The sequence below is a fragment of the Notolabrus celidotus genome, chromosome 10 (assembly GCF_009762535.1).
Source record: "Notolabrus celidotus isolate fNotCel1 chromosome 10, fNotCel1.pri, whole genome shotgun sequence".
In the NCBI taxonomy this organism is placed as follows: domain Eukaryota; kingdom Metazoa; phylum Chordata; class Actinopteri; order Labriformes; family Labridae; genus Notolabrus; species Notolabrus celidotus.
The window spans coordinates 32,468,682-32,483,453 of record NC_048281.1 but is presented as its reverse complement, the minus strand read 5'-3'; the positions used below and the strand labels follow the sequence as shown (position 1 = coordinate 32,483,453).

At 41.5% G+C, this 14,772-nt stretch overlaps 1 protein-coding gene across 2 annotated transcripts; it reads left to right on the top strand.

The window, feature by feature from the left end:
- Positions 1-110: 110 nt before the first annotated feature.
- Positions 111-13,669, top strand: pla1a (phospholipase A1 member A). Of its 2 annotated transcripts, none has more exons than XM_034694102.1 (11): positions 111-896; positions 1,365-1,584; positions 3,121-3,298; positions 3,544-3,652; positions 4,352-4,453; positions 5,997-6,089; positions 6,279-6,461; positions 9,265-9,354; positions 9,537-9,642; positions 11,486-11,641; positions 13,060-13,669. In XM_034694102.1, exons 1-11 carry the CDS (start codon positions 830-832, stop codon positions 13,145-13,147), a joined length of 1,392 nt encoding a protein of 463 aa, XP_034549993.1. In that variant the 5' UTR covers positions 111-829; the 3' UTR covers positions 13,148-13,669. The 2 variants fall into 2 exon arrangements, with proteins under 2 accessions (XP_034549993.1, XP_034549994.1); XM_034694103.1 differs by having other exon boundaries at positions 112-896; positions 6,297-6,461.
- The last annotated feature ends 1,103 nt before the right edge of the window (positions 13,670-14,772 follow it).

Genomic DNA, 14,772 nt, shown 5'->3' with positions numbered 1-14,772 from the left:
GATCTTAACTATAACTAAGCTCCTAATCCCTGTGATTAACGCAAAATCTTCACCCATTATCCTCAGATTACATTTCTTGTGTAATTACTACCTTAAACAATCCCACTTTGATCCTTCTAATCATGAACAACAACAAACCTTAAAGATCCACAGAGGTGAAGCCAAAGAGAGAAACTAACAAACACCAGCTGGTTTAGATAGTTGACTCAATGTTAGCATCGATTACATAACAGCATTCATAGTGGAACAATCAATCAGCTGATGATCAATTTCCATCAGACACAACAGGATGACCTCTCCTCACTTTCTCCTACACTGCTGCTCTCTCCAAACACACACAGGCGCCCACACACACACACACACACACACTCACACACACAAACCAGCGGACAGCCAGGCCAGAGTCCAACATTTTAAACAAATAGCCATTGAACACCAATGAGGTCATGGATTCACCGCCAGGCAAAGAGCTTCAACCACTTGTCGGCTCAGTGCAAACCCTTTCTGAGGGCGAGGAGGAAAACTCTCACCCCTGACGGCCGTAAAAGAACAGGGTCAAGTTTGTTGTGGATACGCTCAGGCCAAGAGTGGAGCTTAACAAGGAAAGAAACGTGGGAAAAACCTGCTCCTGGGCTCCTTTATATGGATTCCTGCCCTGCTGTTTGCCAGTTTAATGCTGAGTTGTCGTTCCACAGAGCTGGGATTTTCTCCTTTCAAGCCAAGAGCTGATCTCCAACCACCAATCTGGAGCCGAGCTGAGCTCCTTTAAGCACCAACCGAAAGCTCCCGGGCAACTACTCTCGCCTTTCAGCGCTCAGTCAACTCAGACATGTCTCAGGGACACAAAATGATCCTCCTGTGTGCTTTCACTGTCTTCATCACATCTCTGGTGTTGGGTAAGTGGTCTCATAATCCTGCTAAATGTTCATTAATTACTTCCAAACGTTTGTGTGATTTGTTTTAAATGTAACAACAAAGGATCATACTGTAATTACTGTGACTAATACTTAACACTGCATGATTCCTGACTCTGATTTGGTGTTAACAAACAATGAAAATGTCATGGGTAAAAACATTGAATTTAACTTTTGGCTGCAAGACAGAATAACTCGTGGGAACTGAAAGGGCAGTACACTGTGTCCTGACATGTTCTGCTGTGGAATTGTCTCCATGGTCTTGTGTCCCTTGTTGTGGTTGTTTTTCATGTTGAGTCATTTCAGGCTCTTTGTAGAAGATGAGCATCTCTTTGGTATTAACTCTCTGAAGAAGAAACCCCGACCCTTTCACTCCTGAGCATGAAGCAGTTATAGAAGTGTTGGTGTAAATAAATGTTGAGGAAGAAAAGCATCTCTCTTATAAACCAGGGGTGAAGGACAGGCATCCAGATGAGTGTGCAGACCTGAACAACACCACCTGGCAGGAGTACCGTCAGAGGAGAGTCAAACTGCAGGTTCAGTACCTGCTGCTCACCAGGAAAAACCTGGACTGTGCACAAGCGTTCACTGAGGAGTCTCTGACTGAAGGTCAGCGGCTGTCCTACTTCAACATCTCACGTCCAACTAAGGTCATCGTCCACGGGTACAGGTGAGGAAGAGGAACTCTGAAGGGGGGAGTGAGCCCCAAAATACAGGCTCAAATCTCTGAGGAAGTCATCATTTAAATATTTCTTGTATCACTTTTATTTTTAAAAGACCAAATTTTTAAATGAAGGTGAGGTTAAAACTTGAGGGTTTATAAATATTTGAATGTTGATTCTAACTTTGGCCACATTCAAACATGGTGGACATTGTTAGAAACGTCATTATTTTCTCTGTTTTGACCAAGCGGCAACCTCTGGTCTAAAAATATGAGTCCAATGTGGAAGTGCTTAAACTGCAGTTCATCGAGCGTCCACTTGAGGCTGGCTCTGGAAGTACCGGAAACCCCATACACATGAATGGGAAAAAGCAGATCAAAAATAAACATATTTACAGCCTGGTACAAAAGACGAGTGTAGTCTGGATAGCTATAGTCCAACTCAAGCTAGTTTTCAGGCCCTGAAACAGAGGTTTAGGAAAATACCTCCAAAGACGTCATTACTTCAACTTGTGCCTGGAGTTTGTTTACATGTATTGCACCAAGCTGGCAAGCTAATGGTTGAATTTCATGCTAGCAAAGACACATACATTTACTTCCATTATTATACCTGTACAGGGATGAATAAATATATAATGCTCAATATTTTTCAATTTGGAATTTATTTATTATAGGAAAGCTCCTTGAGATGCAGCGTCTGGTTTTCAAGGGGGTCCCAATTTGCCTCTCCATACATGAAAGAACACAGTTTACATTTGCTACTTGCTATGCTAATGTGGGTGTTTTCAACCGTGTCTGCATTGTTGTGGGGATGGAGAAATATTCATTACAATAAGAATAAGATTTTTTTTTTAAATACCTGTATACATGTGGATATAGCACTTGTCCTTTTTGAGCATAGGAAATAATTTCAATATTGAATGACATATTTAATATTTCCATATTTAATATTTGAATATTTTCTTTTTTTTCTTAACCCAGTTATATGGATATTTTTATTTTTTTTAAAAGGACTTGTTTTGAATTTATCCCTCACAGATGTTAATTTAAACCTAATATAACAGGACAAAATATTAAATTAAGTAGTTGGAGATTTATTAGCCTTACAAAGACTCAAGTGATCAACCAAAGAACATTTAAATATTAGAAAAAAATATAAAAACAATAAAATTGTAATAGAATATATATAAAAATAATTAAATCAAATAAAAATTAAATTAAAGAAAATAAGATATTATTGTAGAAGTCTAATTCAGCGCATGTCATATTCAGGTGCAGAACACAATCAGTGAAATATTAGAAACTCCAGACATGAGAAGATGACCCATCAACTGATCTGATCCCCAGTTTTGTTCATTTTTATTGCAACATGTTTAATTTATTCACCCTCATATCTCAAGGCTCACCCAATGAAACCTGATTCAGTTTAAGATATGGGAACAGACACTTCTTCTTTTATCAGTCTCACTCATATCTCTTGCTTCATTCTAACATCCCTAACCTGACCCCTGTCTGCACCCTGACCCCCTCTTCCCTCCTCCTCAGGGCCCTGGGCAGTAAGCCGTCCTGGATTAAGGAGCTGGCCTGGTCCCTGCTCAGGGCTCAGGATGTGAACGTGGTGGTGGTGGACTGGATCTACGGCGCCTCCTTCGCCTACAACCTTGTGGTGGAGAACTACAAGGAGGTGGCCGTGCAGATATCGGTCCTCATCAACCAGCTGCAGGTCAGAGACACAAGACATGATGACTCAACACTCATGATTACTTTTACACCTTGGAGATTTTGTGACATCACACGACCTGTGTTTTTTTAATTGTAAGGCTTTACAATATGTTGCTTCTCAGGAATCTTGCTCAATCTTACCCCATCTTTGGGTTAACCAGAGACGCAGTTAGCGCACAGTAAATTTATAACTTTCACAGAAGTTTCAGATGAAAATTTAAATGTTTGAAACTGTCTCTCCAACAGAAACATGGCTGCAAACTGGGGTCCTTCCACTTCATCGGGGTCAGTCTCGGAGCTCACGTCGCTGGTTTTGTGGGGACTCTTTTTGAAGGGAAGATTGGGAGAATCACAGGTGAGTCTGGACCAAACTCAGTGTGACATATACCTGCATAAGCATCCTTAAAGTCTTATCTGAAGTCTGGAAAAGGAGGTGGGGTTGGATCTTATACGCTGCACTTTTATCTGACTGTGCATTTCAGTTTTTATGAGCAGATCTCAGCGCTGAAACACCTGCTCTTCATCTCTGATAAACACTTAACACTTCAATAAAAATGTCTCCAAATTAAGAAGAAGAACTTGTGAAAACTCGGTTAAGATTTGAACATAATAGGGTCTGACTAAAAGGTCAGACAGTGAAGGTCTCTCTCTCTCTGAGCGAGCGTCAGACGGACCTTCAGAGATAAGCCGGGCTCTTCAAAAGACAAAAACACTTTGATAAGAGGCACTCTGGATCTGTGAGGAGGCGCTCAGTCACCACAACACAATACCCCACTGTTAGCTTGTTTATATCAGGTCCTTCTGTCTGAGTGGAGAGGCTGGTGCAAGTCTGGAATAATTCAGAGGAGCCACAGCTGCAGGGAGAAAACTCAAAAACAGATATATTATAGGGGTCGGCTATGATCTTACCTGCACGTCTCAGGGTGCTGGAGGTGTAAAGGTCCTGTAGGGATGCCAGGTTACTATCGATCACCCTCTCTGCAGAACAATTATACACTGCAGTATTCACTTCTTCATGACCTGTTCGACCTGTTTCCCTCATCCTGTCTTCCAGGTCTGGACCCTGCTGGTCCCATGTTCAAAGGAGCCGACACCTTCGACCGCTTGGACCCCTCCGACGCTCAGTTTGTTGATGCCATCCACACAGACTCTGACTGTGAGACTACTTTAAATATAAAGCATGTTTATTTCCACTAAGACCAAAATACAGAACTGTGAATAACAAAACGGAGGGAACACGAAACCTGCTGCTAGGAAAGATTCTTCTTCTGAAGACTATTTATTGTCGTGTTTGAAGAAAGATAAAAACAGAATTTGACTTCTTCATCAAGGGATTTAAAGATAGATTAAAACTGTAACTCATAAGCATCATCATGTAGGCTGGTTCATCCTCATTCAGTGTATGTTCTGTTACATGGGGAGAACCTATGGCCTCACTCGGCTCCATTTACTCTTAATATGATGCATTAAAGGGACATTTCAAAGGGTTTTATGCTCTCAGGATGAAGTTATTTTGTTGAAACCTTTTACACTACCAGTCAAAAGTTTGGAAACCCTTCTCATTCAAGGGTTTGTATTTATTTGAATTATTTGAAACATTGTAGATTAATACTGAAGACATCAAAATGTATATGGAATTATTTTATGAACAAAAAAGTGTTAAACAAAGCAGAATATGTTTTATATTTTAGATTCTGTAAAGTAGCCCCCTTTTTCCTTCATGACAGCTTTGCACACTCTTGGTATTCTCTCAGTCTGCTTCATGAAGTGGTCTCCTGGAATGGTTTCTAATTAACATGAGCCTTGTCAAGAGTTCATTTGTAGAATGACTTGCCTTCTTAATGTGTTTGAGACCATCAGTTGTGTTGTTCAGAGGTAGGGTTAGCACACAATGGATAGCCCTATCTGACTTCTGTTGTAATCCAGATTATGGCAAAACCAGATTATTTCATAGTTTTGATGTCTTCAGTATTAATCTACAGAAAATAATTAAAATAAATAAAAAACATTGCATGAGAAGGTGTGTCCAAACTTTTGACTGTTGGTGTACATTCAGCCCGTAGCTTATGAATAGTAACTCCTTTCCTGCATGCAAACTCCTTCCTTTCCTTTATCTCAGACCTTGATAACTCCAGAAGAGGCTTAATAGATTTTTACATCTTAAACTGCATCTTTTCTTCATCTTTTGCAAACTTAGCAGCAAAAGCAACCCTAACAGTTTCCTCCAATGAGACCTGGGTACACAGCGCTTCCACTTCCACCTTTACCTGGTAAAACCGTTATCTGATGAATGCCAATGTTTGCAAACTTCGGACAGAAGTTGCAGAGTAACTCACTGTTTCATCGTGACACAACGACGACATACTGTTTGAGTTTGTTCTTTCCTGCTTGTGGTCTCGCTCCTCTCACTCAGTCAGGTCACTTTCAAAGCAGCTGACTCATATGTTTGGAGATGTTGGAAAATCCAGTAATTATCCTAAATTATGGCTTCTGTTCGGCTGAGGTTCATGTTTGACCACCAATCTTATGCAGATGAGCAGAGTGCAGGGAGGTTGTTAGATGACGGCCTGTTGTGGGTTTTTATTACAAGGTTGTGACAGAGGCGGATGAATATATGTTGCAAAAAGTATGTGTAGTTAGGAGATGTGTCTTTTTCAACCTTGTGTAAAAAGTGATCATCTTCTCTTCTTGTGCATCAGATTTTGGCATCTCCATCCCTGTGGGTCACGTGGACTTCTTCCTGAACGGGGGAAAGGATCAGACTGGATGTGCCCGCTCCAGGTTTGCTTCAAGTAAGTCCAGAACAAGGGGAAAATAAAACAACAGGTTGAAGAAAAAGCTGGTTTGTGTCTTTAAAAGTCAGCTAAGTTAAATCTCTGTATTCAGTCTTATTATATATGAATATATTTAAAGAAGTGTACCTTTTTGAAAATGAAATCCTGCAGTCCTCTGGCTCCCTCAGTGTTCGTGTGTGTTGTCAGTTCTGATCTACTTTCCAGTGTACGGCTATGTGATCTGTGACCACATGAGGGCACTGCACGTCTACATGAGCGCTCTGAACAGCTCATGCCCGTTGATAGGGATCCCATGCTCCAGCTATGAGGAGTTCCTGAAGGGGAACTGTGTGGACTGTGGAGTCTTCAGGGGCTCGTGTCCAGCTATAGGTACATAAAAAAACACTGATGTGTTCTTTATTCATTATTTAAACACGTCTGTGCAGAGAGTACAGGGAGAGAGAGAAAGACACATGTTCACAGATCTTGTGTCCTTTTACAACAAAGACTTATAATTATAAACTTCATTTAAAATACATCTGATGACCAGTCCAGTTACTGACTGTGTTTAATGTCAACAGCTTCTTCTTTTACTCAAATTTCAGATACTTTTACTTATGCACTATTTTCTTTTTCTTTGTAAATCTACTATAAATAAACATCATTAAAGCTCCTGTAAGGAATTTTCAGCTGGCTATAAAACAGACACATTTCAGAGTAATAACTCTTAATAAAGTAAAAAAGCAAAAAGGCAATAACTTTGGCATTTCTTTGTTTTGATTTTCAATGCTTGCAATTACTATATCTGTTAGTTTCTCATTTGTTTCTAATTTAAAGTATCTTAAAGTATATATATTAAGTTCAAACTGGTTGTGGATTGATCAAAAAGTTGTCTTAAAGAAGAAAAATGGGCATCTATATTTTAGTAGTCACTTTATAAATTGTTTAAAGTAAACATTTCCTGATGTCAGCTGCTCAGTTTTCATCCTCTGTTGCAGAAGTTAGCATGTTTGTGTTGACTAGCCACCTTAAAGCTCCTGTGGGGAGTTTTTAACTGGATGTGAAACAGGTTGATTTTTATACTGAGGCTTTTTTTATGAAATACAAAAGCAGACAAAACCACTAGCAGCAAGACTGACATTTTTTATATGATACATTTTAATGCTTGCAACTGCTGTGAGGGGGGTAGGTGTCAGACAAGACGGCTAATAGCACGCTGAAGAAACAGCCTTTCTTTAAGCAAATGTTCACAAGTGATGCATTTGAGAGTTAAAATAAAGCAGGATGAGTTGTAAAATACTAGATCAATCAATCAAGCTTTATTAATATTGCACCTTTCATACAAATGAAATGTAATTAAGTGTGCTTTACAGTGACTGAGAACAAGAAAGAAGCAGAAATAAAATAATGGCAAGCTATACTAAAAAATAAAAATGTATTTTAATGCACTCCAACAACAATAAAATATGTGTAATTGAAATAAGTTAAAGCATCAAATCAACATTAAAGGTGACATATCACGCTTTTTTCATCAACATATATTGGTCTAAGAGGTCCCCAAAACATGTCTTTAAAGTTTATGCTCAAAAAAACACTTTGAAATCAGATTTTGGTCTGCCTGAAAAGCCCTCTTCTTCAGTCCTCCTCAGACAATCTGTTTTCTCTCTGACCACGCCCCCTCAGGAAGTGGGTGTGGCCTCGGCTGTCCGGCACGTTGATCTAATGTTTACATGTTGGCTGAATATACACGGCTGCTCAGAGATCGCGTTACTTCAACCCTCTGAATCTGATCCAGAATCTGATCCTGATGGAGAGGCGCCTGCAGCAGGACCTTTCTGAAGGATTGGTCACAGATTTAGTGTTTCTTGTTGTTTTAATTATCAGTATGTCGACGTGTGTCTTGGTACACAGCTACGAACATGTAGCTATGTGGCTATGCTAACTAGCGCTAGCACTTATCCATGATAAATATAAATCATCCACTAGATCTTCAAATCTGCAGACGTGGGGAGTAAAACCGACCTCTGCCAGAAAGGCAGCGGGACCTTTTCTGAAGGATTGGTCACAGATTTAGTGTTTCTTGTTGTTTTATTTATCAGTATGTCGACGTGTGTCTTGGTACACAGCTTCAGCTACAGCTATGAACATGTAGCTATGTGGCTATGCTAACTAGCGCTAGCACTTATCCCTGATAAATAAAAATCATCCACTAGATCTTCAAATCTGCAGACGTGGGGAGTAAAACCGACCTTTGTGTTTATTAAGACAGCCTACAACTAGCATGCCTCCCTCCTAAGCTCCTTGTTAGCACACATGTGTGCAAGTAATGAAAAACGGAGGAGGGGTTGAGTTGTATTTTATACAGTCTATGGGCTGAACAAGCTCCGAGCTCTGACTCTGACAGACCGGATATTGTTGTTACGTAACAAAAACACGGAAGTCTGAAACGGCTCGTTTCACACACATTTACAGAAAGGTGGAGAAATCAGAACAGGGGCAGAATGGATTCTTTTCATTCTTGGGGGGTTTGTAGACAGGGACACATATTTCAGGTAGAGAACCATCAAAAAGTCCTTTTTGCATGATATGTCACCTTTAAAAAAGGGTAGGGATAGGAGTTGAAGATAAAATAAAGGCTAAAAATGAGCAGATAAATCATTTTTTTAAAAGTTGAAATAGATCAAATAATAAAACAACATTAAAATCAATATAAAACATTAAAGTAATTCAATTGTTAACCCTATATAGAAGATCAGTGAAGTAAAATTCACACAACAAAAAAGTTCCTCACAGGAGCTTTAAAGTTTCCACTTAAGTCTGTTCAAAATAACGATTCACCAAACCGCCGTGTTATCACAAATATAAGACATAAAAAAGGAAACATACTGGGGCATTAACGTATGTTTAGATTAGGATGAAAGTATAAAGAATATAAATGAGGCAGCTTGTTTTGTTCTCTGCTCAGTGTCACCAGCAGATATGTTCGGCATCCGACTGCAGGGTCTGCTCGCGTCAGTCCACAGCTCTGGCAGCGTCTTATCATTTAAACCCCTGATACACTAAAGAACACTGATACAGTCACACAGTTAATGTACAGCACAGCCCTTTGATTTCAGCGAGTAACAACCTAAAGGATGACCTTAACTCATCAGTGTGTGTGTGTGTGTGTGTGTGTTTTATGTGTGTGTTTCAGGATTAACAGAGAACAGTGGGATATCAGTATCTCCAGTGCCCAAAGAGCAGAAGCTTTTCCTCCTCACTTCCTCCACGTCTCCTTTCTGTGGTGAGTGTTGTAGTGTCGCAGAGAAGAGGCTGCCTTTGATAGAGGTTGAGTGTTTCAAGGTTAAACTCACTATGGGATGCATATTTGGCTGTATATATGCAGCACATATGGTGTTGTCAGTGGGTTACAGGTCGTAACGTGGCCAAAACCTTATTGCCTCTGTGTTGTTGTTTTCTGCTCAGCTCATCACGTCCTGCTGCGGCTGGAGGTTTCCCCGCTGGATAAGAGCGCTGAGGTGGAGGTGACTCTGAGGACGGAGAGCCTGGGACGAGAGCAGAGAGTCAGGCTGTAGGTACCAAGAGTTACTCCACCATAACACACCATTTATCTATTCTCCACATGTCCAACACTGCTCATGGGATCAATCAATCTTTATTTATAAAATCACATAAAGTTCTCCTCAGACTCTTTCCAAACAGAGCAGGTCTAGACCGTACTCTATGTTGTATTATCAACAAAGACCCAACATCAAGACTGGATAAGATCCAGTCCCATCTTACAGACAGGACTCAGTCTGATCTCATCTTAATCCACCATGAGCAGAGCACTTTGCAGCATTTAGCAAGTTACAGTGGCAAGGACAAACTTCCTTTAACAGGCAGAAACCTCCAGCAGGACCAGACTCATGTTAGACACACATCTGCTGAGACCTACCGTGTTGGAGAGAGGGATAGAGGGAGATGAAGAGAGAGAGAGATGATAGTGGGGAGACGGATAGTAGTAGTTGTAGCAACTGGAGTCTGGCACGTCCACAGCAGCAGAGATCCAGAGGAACCTACGAGACAAGGGAGCTCAGGGACTTCAGAAAGGTCTATGGTTAGGAACTTAAAGGGACAGGGGGAGTTAAAGTGAGAGACAGGCAGAGAGAGGAGGGAGAGGGAAAGACAGGATCCCAGTGTGTCATTCTAAGCCTATAGCAGCATAACTAAGAGCTGGTCCAAGCCTGATCCAGCTCTAACTATAAGCTTTATCAAAAAGGAAAGTTTGAAGCCTACTCTTAAAAGTGGAGAGGGTGTCTGCCTCCCAGACCCTGACTGGTAGATGATTCCAAAGGAGAGGGGCCTGATAACTGAAGGCTCTACCTCCCATACTACTTTTAGAGACTTTAGGTACGATGAGCAGACCTGCATGTTGGGAGCGTAGTGTTCTAGAGGGGTTAAAGGGCACTATGAGCTCTTTAGGATATGAAGGTGCAGCTGGAGTCTGGCACGTCTATGGCAGAGATCCAGAGGAACCTACGAGACAGGGGAGCTCAGGGACTCCAGAAAGGTCTATGGTTAGTAACTTTAATGGTCTGAGGATCTTTGGAATTTGGCACCCCCTGTGGATAGAGTTTATAGTGGCACTTGGAGCTCTGATAATCCAGATTTGGTGATCCATTACTGGCTAAACCTCAACCAGGGTTGATCCTTTTCAGTTTCTCTTTGCAAAACCAGGATAAAATGAGCTGGACTTTTCAATAAATATACTTTACCACAGGCGTTTTAATTCAACATGAGTCCCATCCAGTGTGTGGTTGCAATTTCTCCATGCAACTACTGCTTCCAAATACGAATGAAGCAGTCTGTGCAATCAATGCAAAGACCCAGCAGTGCTTCTTCTTGATATTCTAATCTGGATCATTCCTCTCCGGATTCAACTTTTCCAACAACTAGACCCAGGGGTGTATCAAGAGAAACATCCATGAAACAGCGTCCCTATAGTCTCCCTTTGTTTCAAACCTCAGCTGCAGCGCCCTCATCTCAGACATGTGATTTTTCTCTCCTTTAACCCGAGAAAAGCTGAGCCGACAGGTTCTATTTCCAGAGAAGATTTACTGTACCGTGTTCCACTGTAGGGGCCGGGCCAGGTGCAGCATACAGTACCAGGAGATGTTCTCGTGCAGAGGTTCACTTCAGTTCAGGAGGACTTTTTACACTTTTACATGTTTGATTATTCACTTTATTACAAGAGTGATTCATTAAGAAAACGGTGTTAAATCAGAGCAGTGTGAGACGTAGCAGTCAGTCTGGTGTTGATCTATATTAAACACAGAGGGTGATAACTGTCCTCCGTGATGAATGTTGTTTATCTCAAAGTGTCTGTTTATCTTGTGTTTTTGACGTGTGTGCGTGTGTGTGTGTGTTTTCAGTCAGACAGATACGACGGTGTACAGGACGGTGTTGACTCACCCTCTGCCGCTGTGTGAGATCCAAACCATCGAGCTGAAGAACACCGGATCTCGTTTCTACAGGCAGGGAGACATCCACGTCAAGTCCGTGTGTGTCTCTCAGATCCCCTCCAACAGGTACACACTATACCTGAACACACACTGCTCTGCTCCAGCTCCTACATGTGACACGTTTTATCTGTGTGTAAACCAAACAGGCCTGTTTCTGTTGAGCTGCCACATAAGCAGTGAAATATGCAAGCAGTGGATCAGACACAGTTTGTCACTTCTGGTCCTAACTGAGCAGCAGAGTGAAATACAGGAGTGACATTAAAGGTGACATATCACGCTTTTTTCATCAATATATATTGGTCTAAGAGGTCCCCAAAACATGTCTTTAAAGTTTATGCTAAAAAAAACACTTTGAATTCAGATTTTGGTCTGCCTGAAAAACCCTCTTTTCAGTCCTCTTCAGAACACTCTGTTTTCTCTCTGACCACGCCCCCTCAGGAAGTGGATGTGGCCTCGGCTCTCCGGCACGTTGATCTAATGTTTACATGTTGGCTGAATATACACGGCTGCTCACAGACCCGTGTTACTTCACCCCTCTGAATCTGATCCAGAATCTGATCCTGACAGAGAGGCGCCTGCAGCAGGACCTTTCTGAACCATTGGTCACAGATTTAGTGTTTCTTGTTGTTTTATTTATCAGTATGTCGACGTGTGTCTTGGTACACAGCTACAGCTACAGCTAGGAACATGTAGCTATGTGGCTATGCTAACTAGCACTAGCACTTTTCCATGATAAATAAAAATCATCCACTAGATCTTCAAATCTGCAGACTTGGGGAGTAAAACCGACCTCTGCCAGAAAGGCAGCGGGACCTTTCTGAACCATTGGTCACAGATTCTGTGTTACTTGTTGTTTTATTTGTCAGTATGTCGACGTGTGTCTTGGTACACAGCTACAAGTACGACATGTAGCTATGTAGCTATGCTAACTAGCGCTAGCACTTTTCCATGACAAATAAAAATCATCCACTAGATCTTCAAATCTGCAGACGTGGGGAGTAAAACCGACCTTTGTGTTTATTAAGACAGCCTACAACTAGCATGCCTCCCTCCTAAGCTCCTTGTTAGCACACATTTGTGCAGGTAATGAAAAACGGAGGAGGGATTCAGTATTATTTTATACAGTCTATGGGCTGAACAAGCTCCGAGCTCTGACTCCGTGACAGACCGGATATTGTTGTTACGTAACAAAAACACTGAAGTCTGAAACGGCTCGTTTCACACACATTTACAGAAAGGTGTAGAAATCAGAACAGGGGCAGAATGGATTTTTTTCATTCTCGGGGGGTTTGTAGACAGGGACACATATTTCAGGTAGAGAACCATTAAAAAGTCAATTTTGCATGATATGTCACCTTTAAGAATATTAAAGGGATATTCCGCAGTAAATCCCATGTTTTACATTTGTAGCACTGCAGGAAATCCAGCTTTTGAGCACTGTTGACAATTGTGGCAAATGTGCATCCTCACTCTTTTCATTTCAGGCAAGATGTGCCGCTGTGTGTGAACAACATCCACATCAGACGAGGAGCTCCGTGGTCACATGACTTTGTGCAGGTGTGCGACTACTAAAGAAAGACAATGAACCCCCGAGATCGCAGAGTTAAACCTCAGCGGGTGGAGCCAAAGAAATATATATTTTGTTTTGAGGATTAAGCTTCACTAGTCAGATGTTTGTTAATAAGTTATTTGGACGTCCCACTGACCCTCTAACACTTTAAAATGAGTACATGATGCATCTTTTATTTCTCTTTGTTTGAGTCCTGTCTTTGTTATTCTTGTTTGACATTTTTCTATAATGTAGTTTAAAGATGTGACCTTTGACCCTGTTTTTTATGTATGTCTGACATGTAGTGCTGCTGAATTCAGTTTGTCTTTTAAGAGAAAGCAATAAAACTTGAATCTGTGCTTTTCTTTTGTCTGGTGAAACTAAAGAAGTGAAGCCTGGTTCATACTCCAGTGTAGAATCAACGCTGTAGGTCTGCATAACCCTGTTCAAACAAAGTGGCAACCTCCAGCCGAGACAATTGAAGCAATGTGGAAGTGTTATAAACTGCAGTTCCTCGAGCGTCCACTTGAGGCTGGCTGCAAAAGCACAGGAATGTGTAGAGACGATCCTTACAGCAGAAATAAACATGTTTGAAGCCTGGTTCCAAAATGAGTGTAGTCTGGATAGTTCATTTCTCTATCGGCACACACTCTGAGGGTAAATTTAAGATAACGAGTTGTCTATAATGAGAGGCACAGCTGACTTGAGTGACAGGCAGTAACACTGTAGCTGTTAGCAAGGAAGCTAAAAGCCCACCTCTTTACCTCACACTAGCTAGACAGACGTTAGGTAGAGTTCAGCATTTCCAATATGGCACCCGCTGACGATTGGCTTCAGAAACAGATGGATGACGTCATGGATACTACGTCCATTATACAGTCTATGGTTCAAACGCAGAAGTCTATGCATGTAGCCTGACATGCACCTCCTCCAAAGTGTAACTACAAGTTGAAATGATGGAGACAGAAGTATAAACCAGGCTTAGGCATAGTGAGCAGGTGGTTATGTGAATTAGAATAGGTGCTCCACTCTTCCCTATCACAGATGGTTGGGGTCCAGCAGCTCCTCAGGCTGCTCTCACATCTGTGCCTGCTACCTGTCATTATTTCCTCAGTCTCAAGACCAGCCTGAGACCACACGAACGTTTTTACCACAGTGTCAACAAGCTGAGGGGGAACATGCTGGACTTCTTTTTGTGTGTTGAATCAGAATCAAATATTTAACACAGCTGGGTAAGGATTACAATACAGGGATAAAATCTTCTCTATTGTAGATTTTTCACTGCTACGCTGATGACATCCAGCTCTATATTTCCACCAAATCCATAACCACTGTAACACACTCCACTATCACAAACTGCCTCTCTGAAATAAAAACATGGATGCATACCAACTTCCTATCACTGAACTACGACAAATCCGACCTCATAATCATCGGCCCCAAGTCCCTCACTAATCCCATTCCAAATTTCACTCTCACTTTAAATAACTCTACTCTATCTCCTGCACCTCACATCCGTAACCTTGGAATCATTTTTGACAGCAACCTTTCTTTTCAACACCACGTCACCCAGCTCACTAAAACGGCCTTCTTCCACCTCCGAAACATCGCCCGCCTCCGTCCATTCCTCTCTTTCTCTGCCGCAGAA

Excerpts from the sequence above, each read along its gene's own strand:
- pla1a (XM_034694102.1), top strand. The coding sequence starts at position 830 with ATGTCTCAGGGACACAAAATGATCCTCCTGTGTGCTTTCACTGTCTTC. Across the intron at positions 4,454-5,996 it reads CATCCACACAGACTCTGACT|ATTTTGGCATCTCCATCCCT; the intron begins GTGAGACTACTT and ends CTTGTGCATCAG. Across the intron at positions 11,642-13,059 it reads TCTCAGATCCCCTCCAACAG|GCAAGATGTGCCGCTGTGTG; the intron begins GTACACACTATA and ends TTTTCATTTCAG.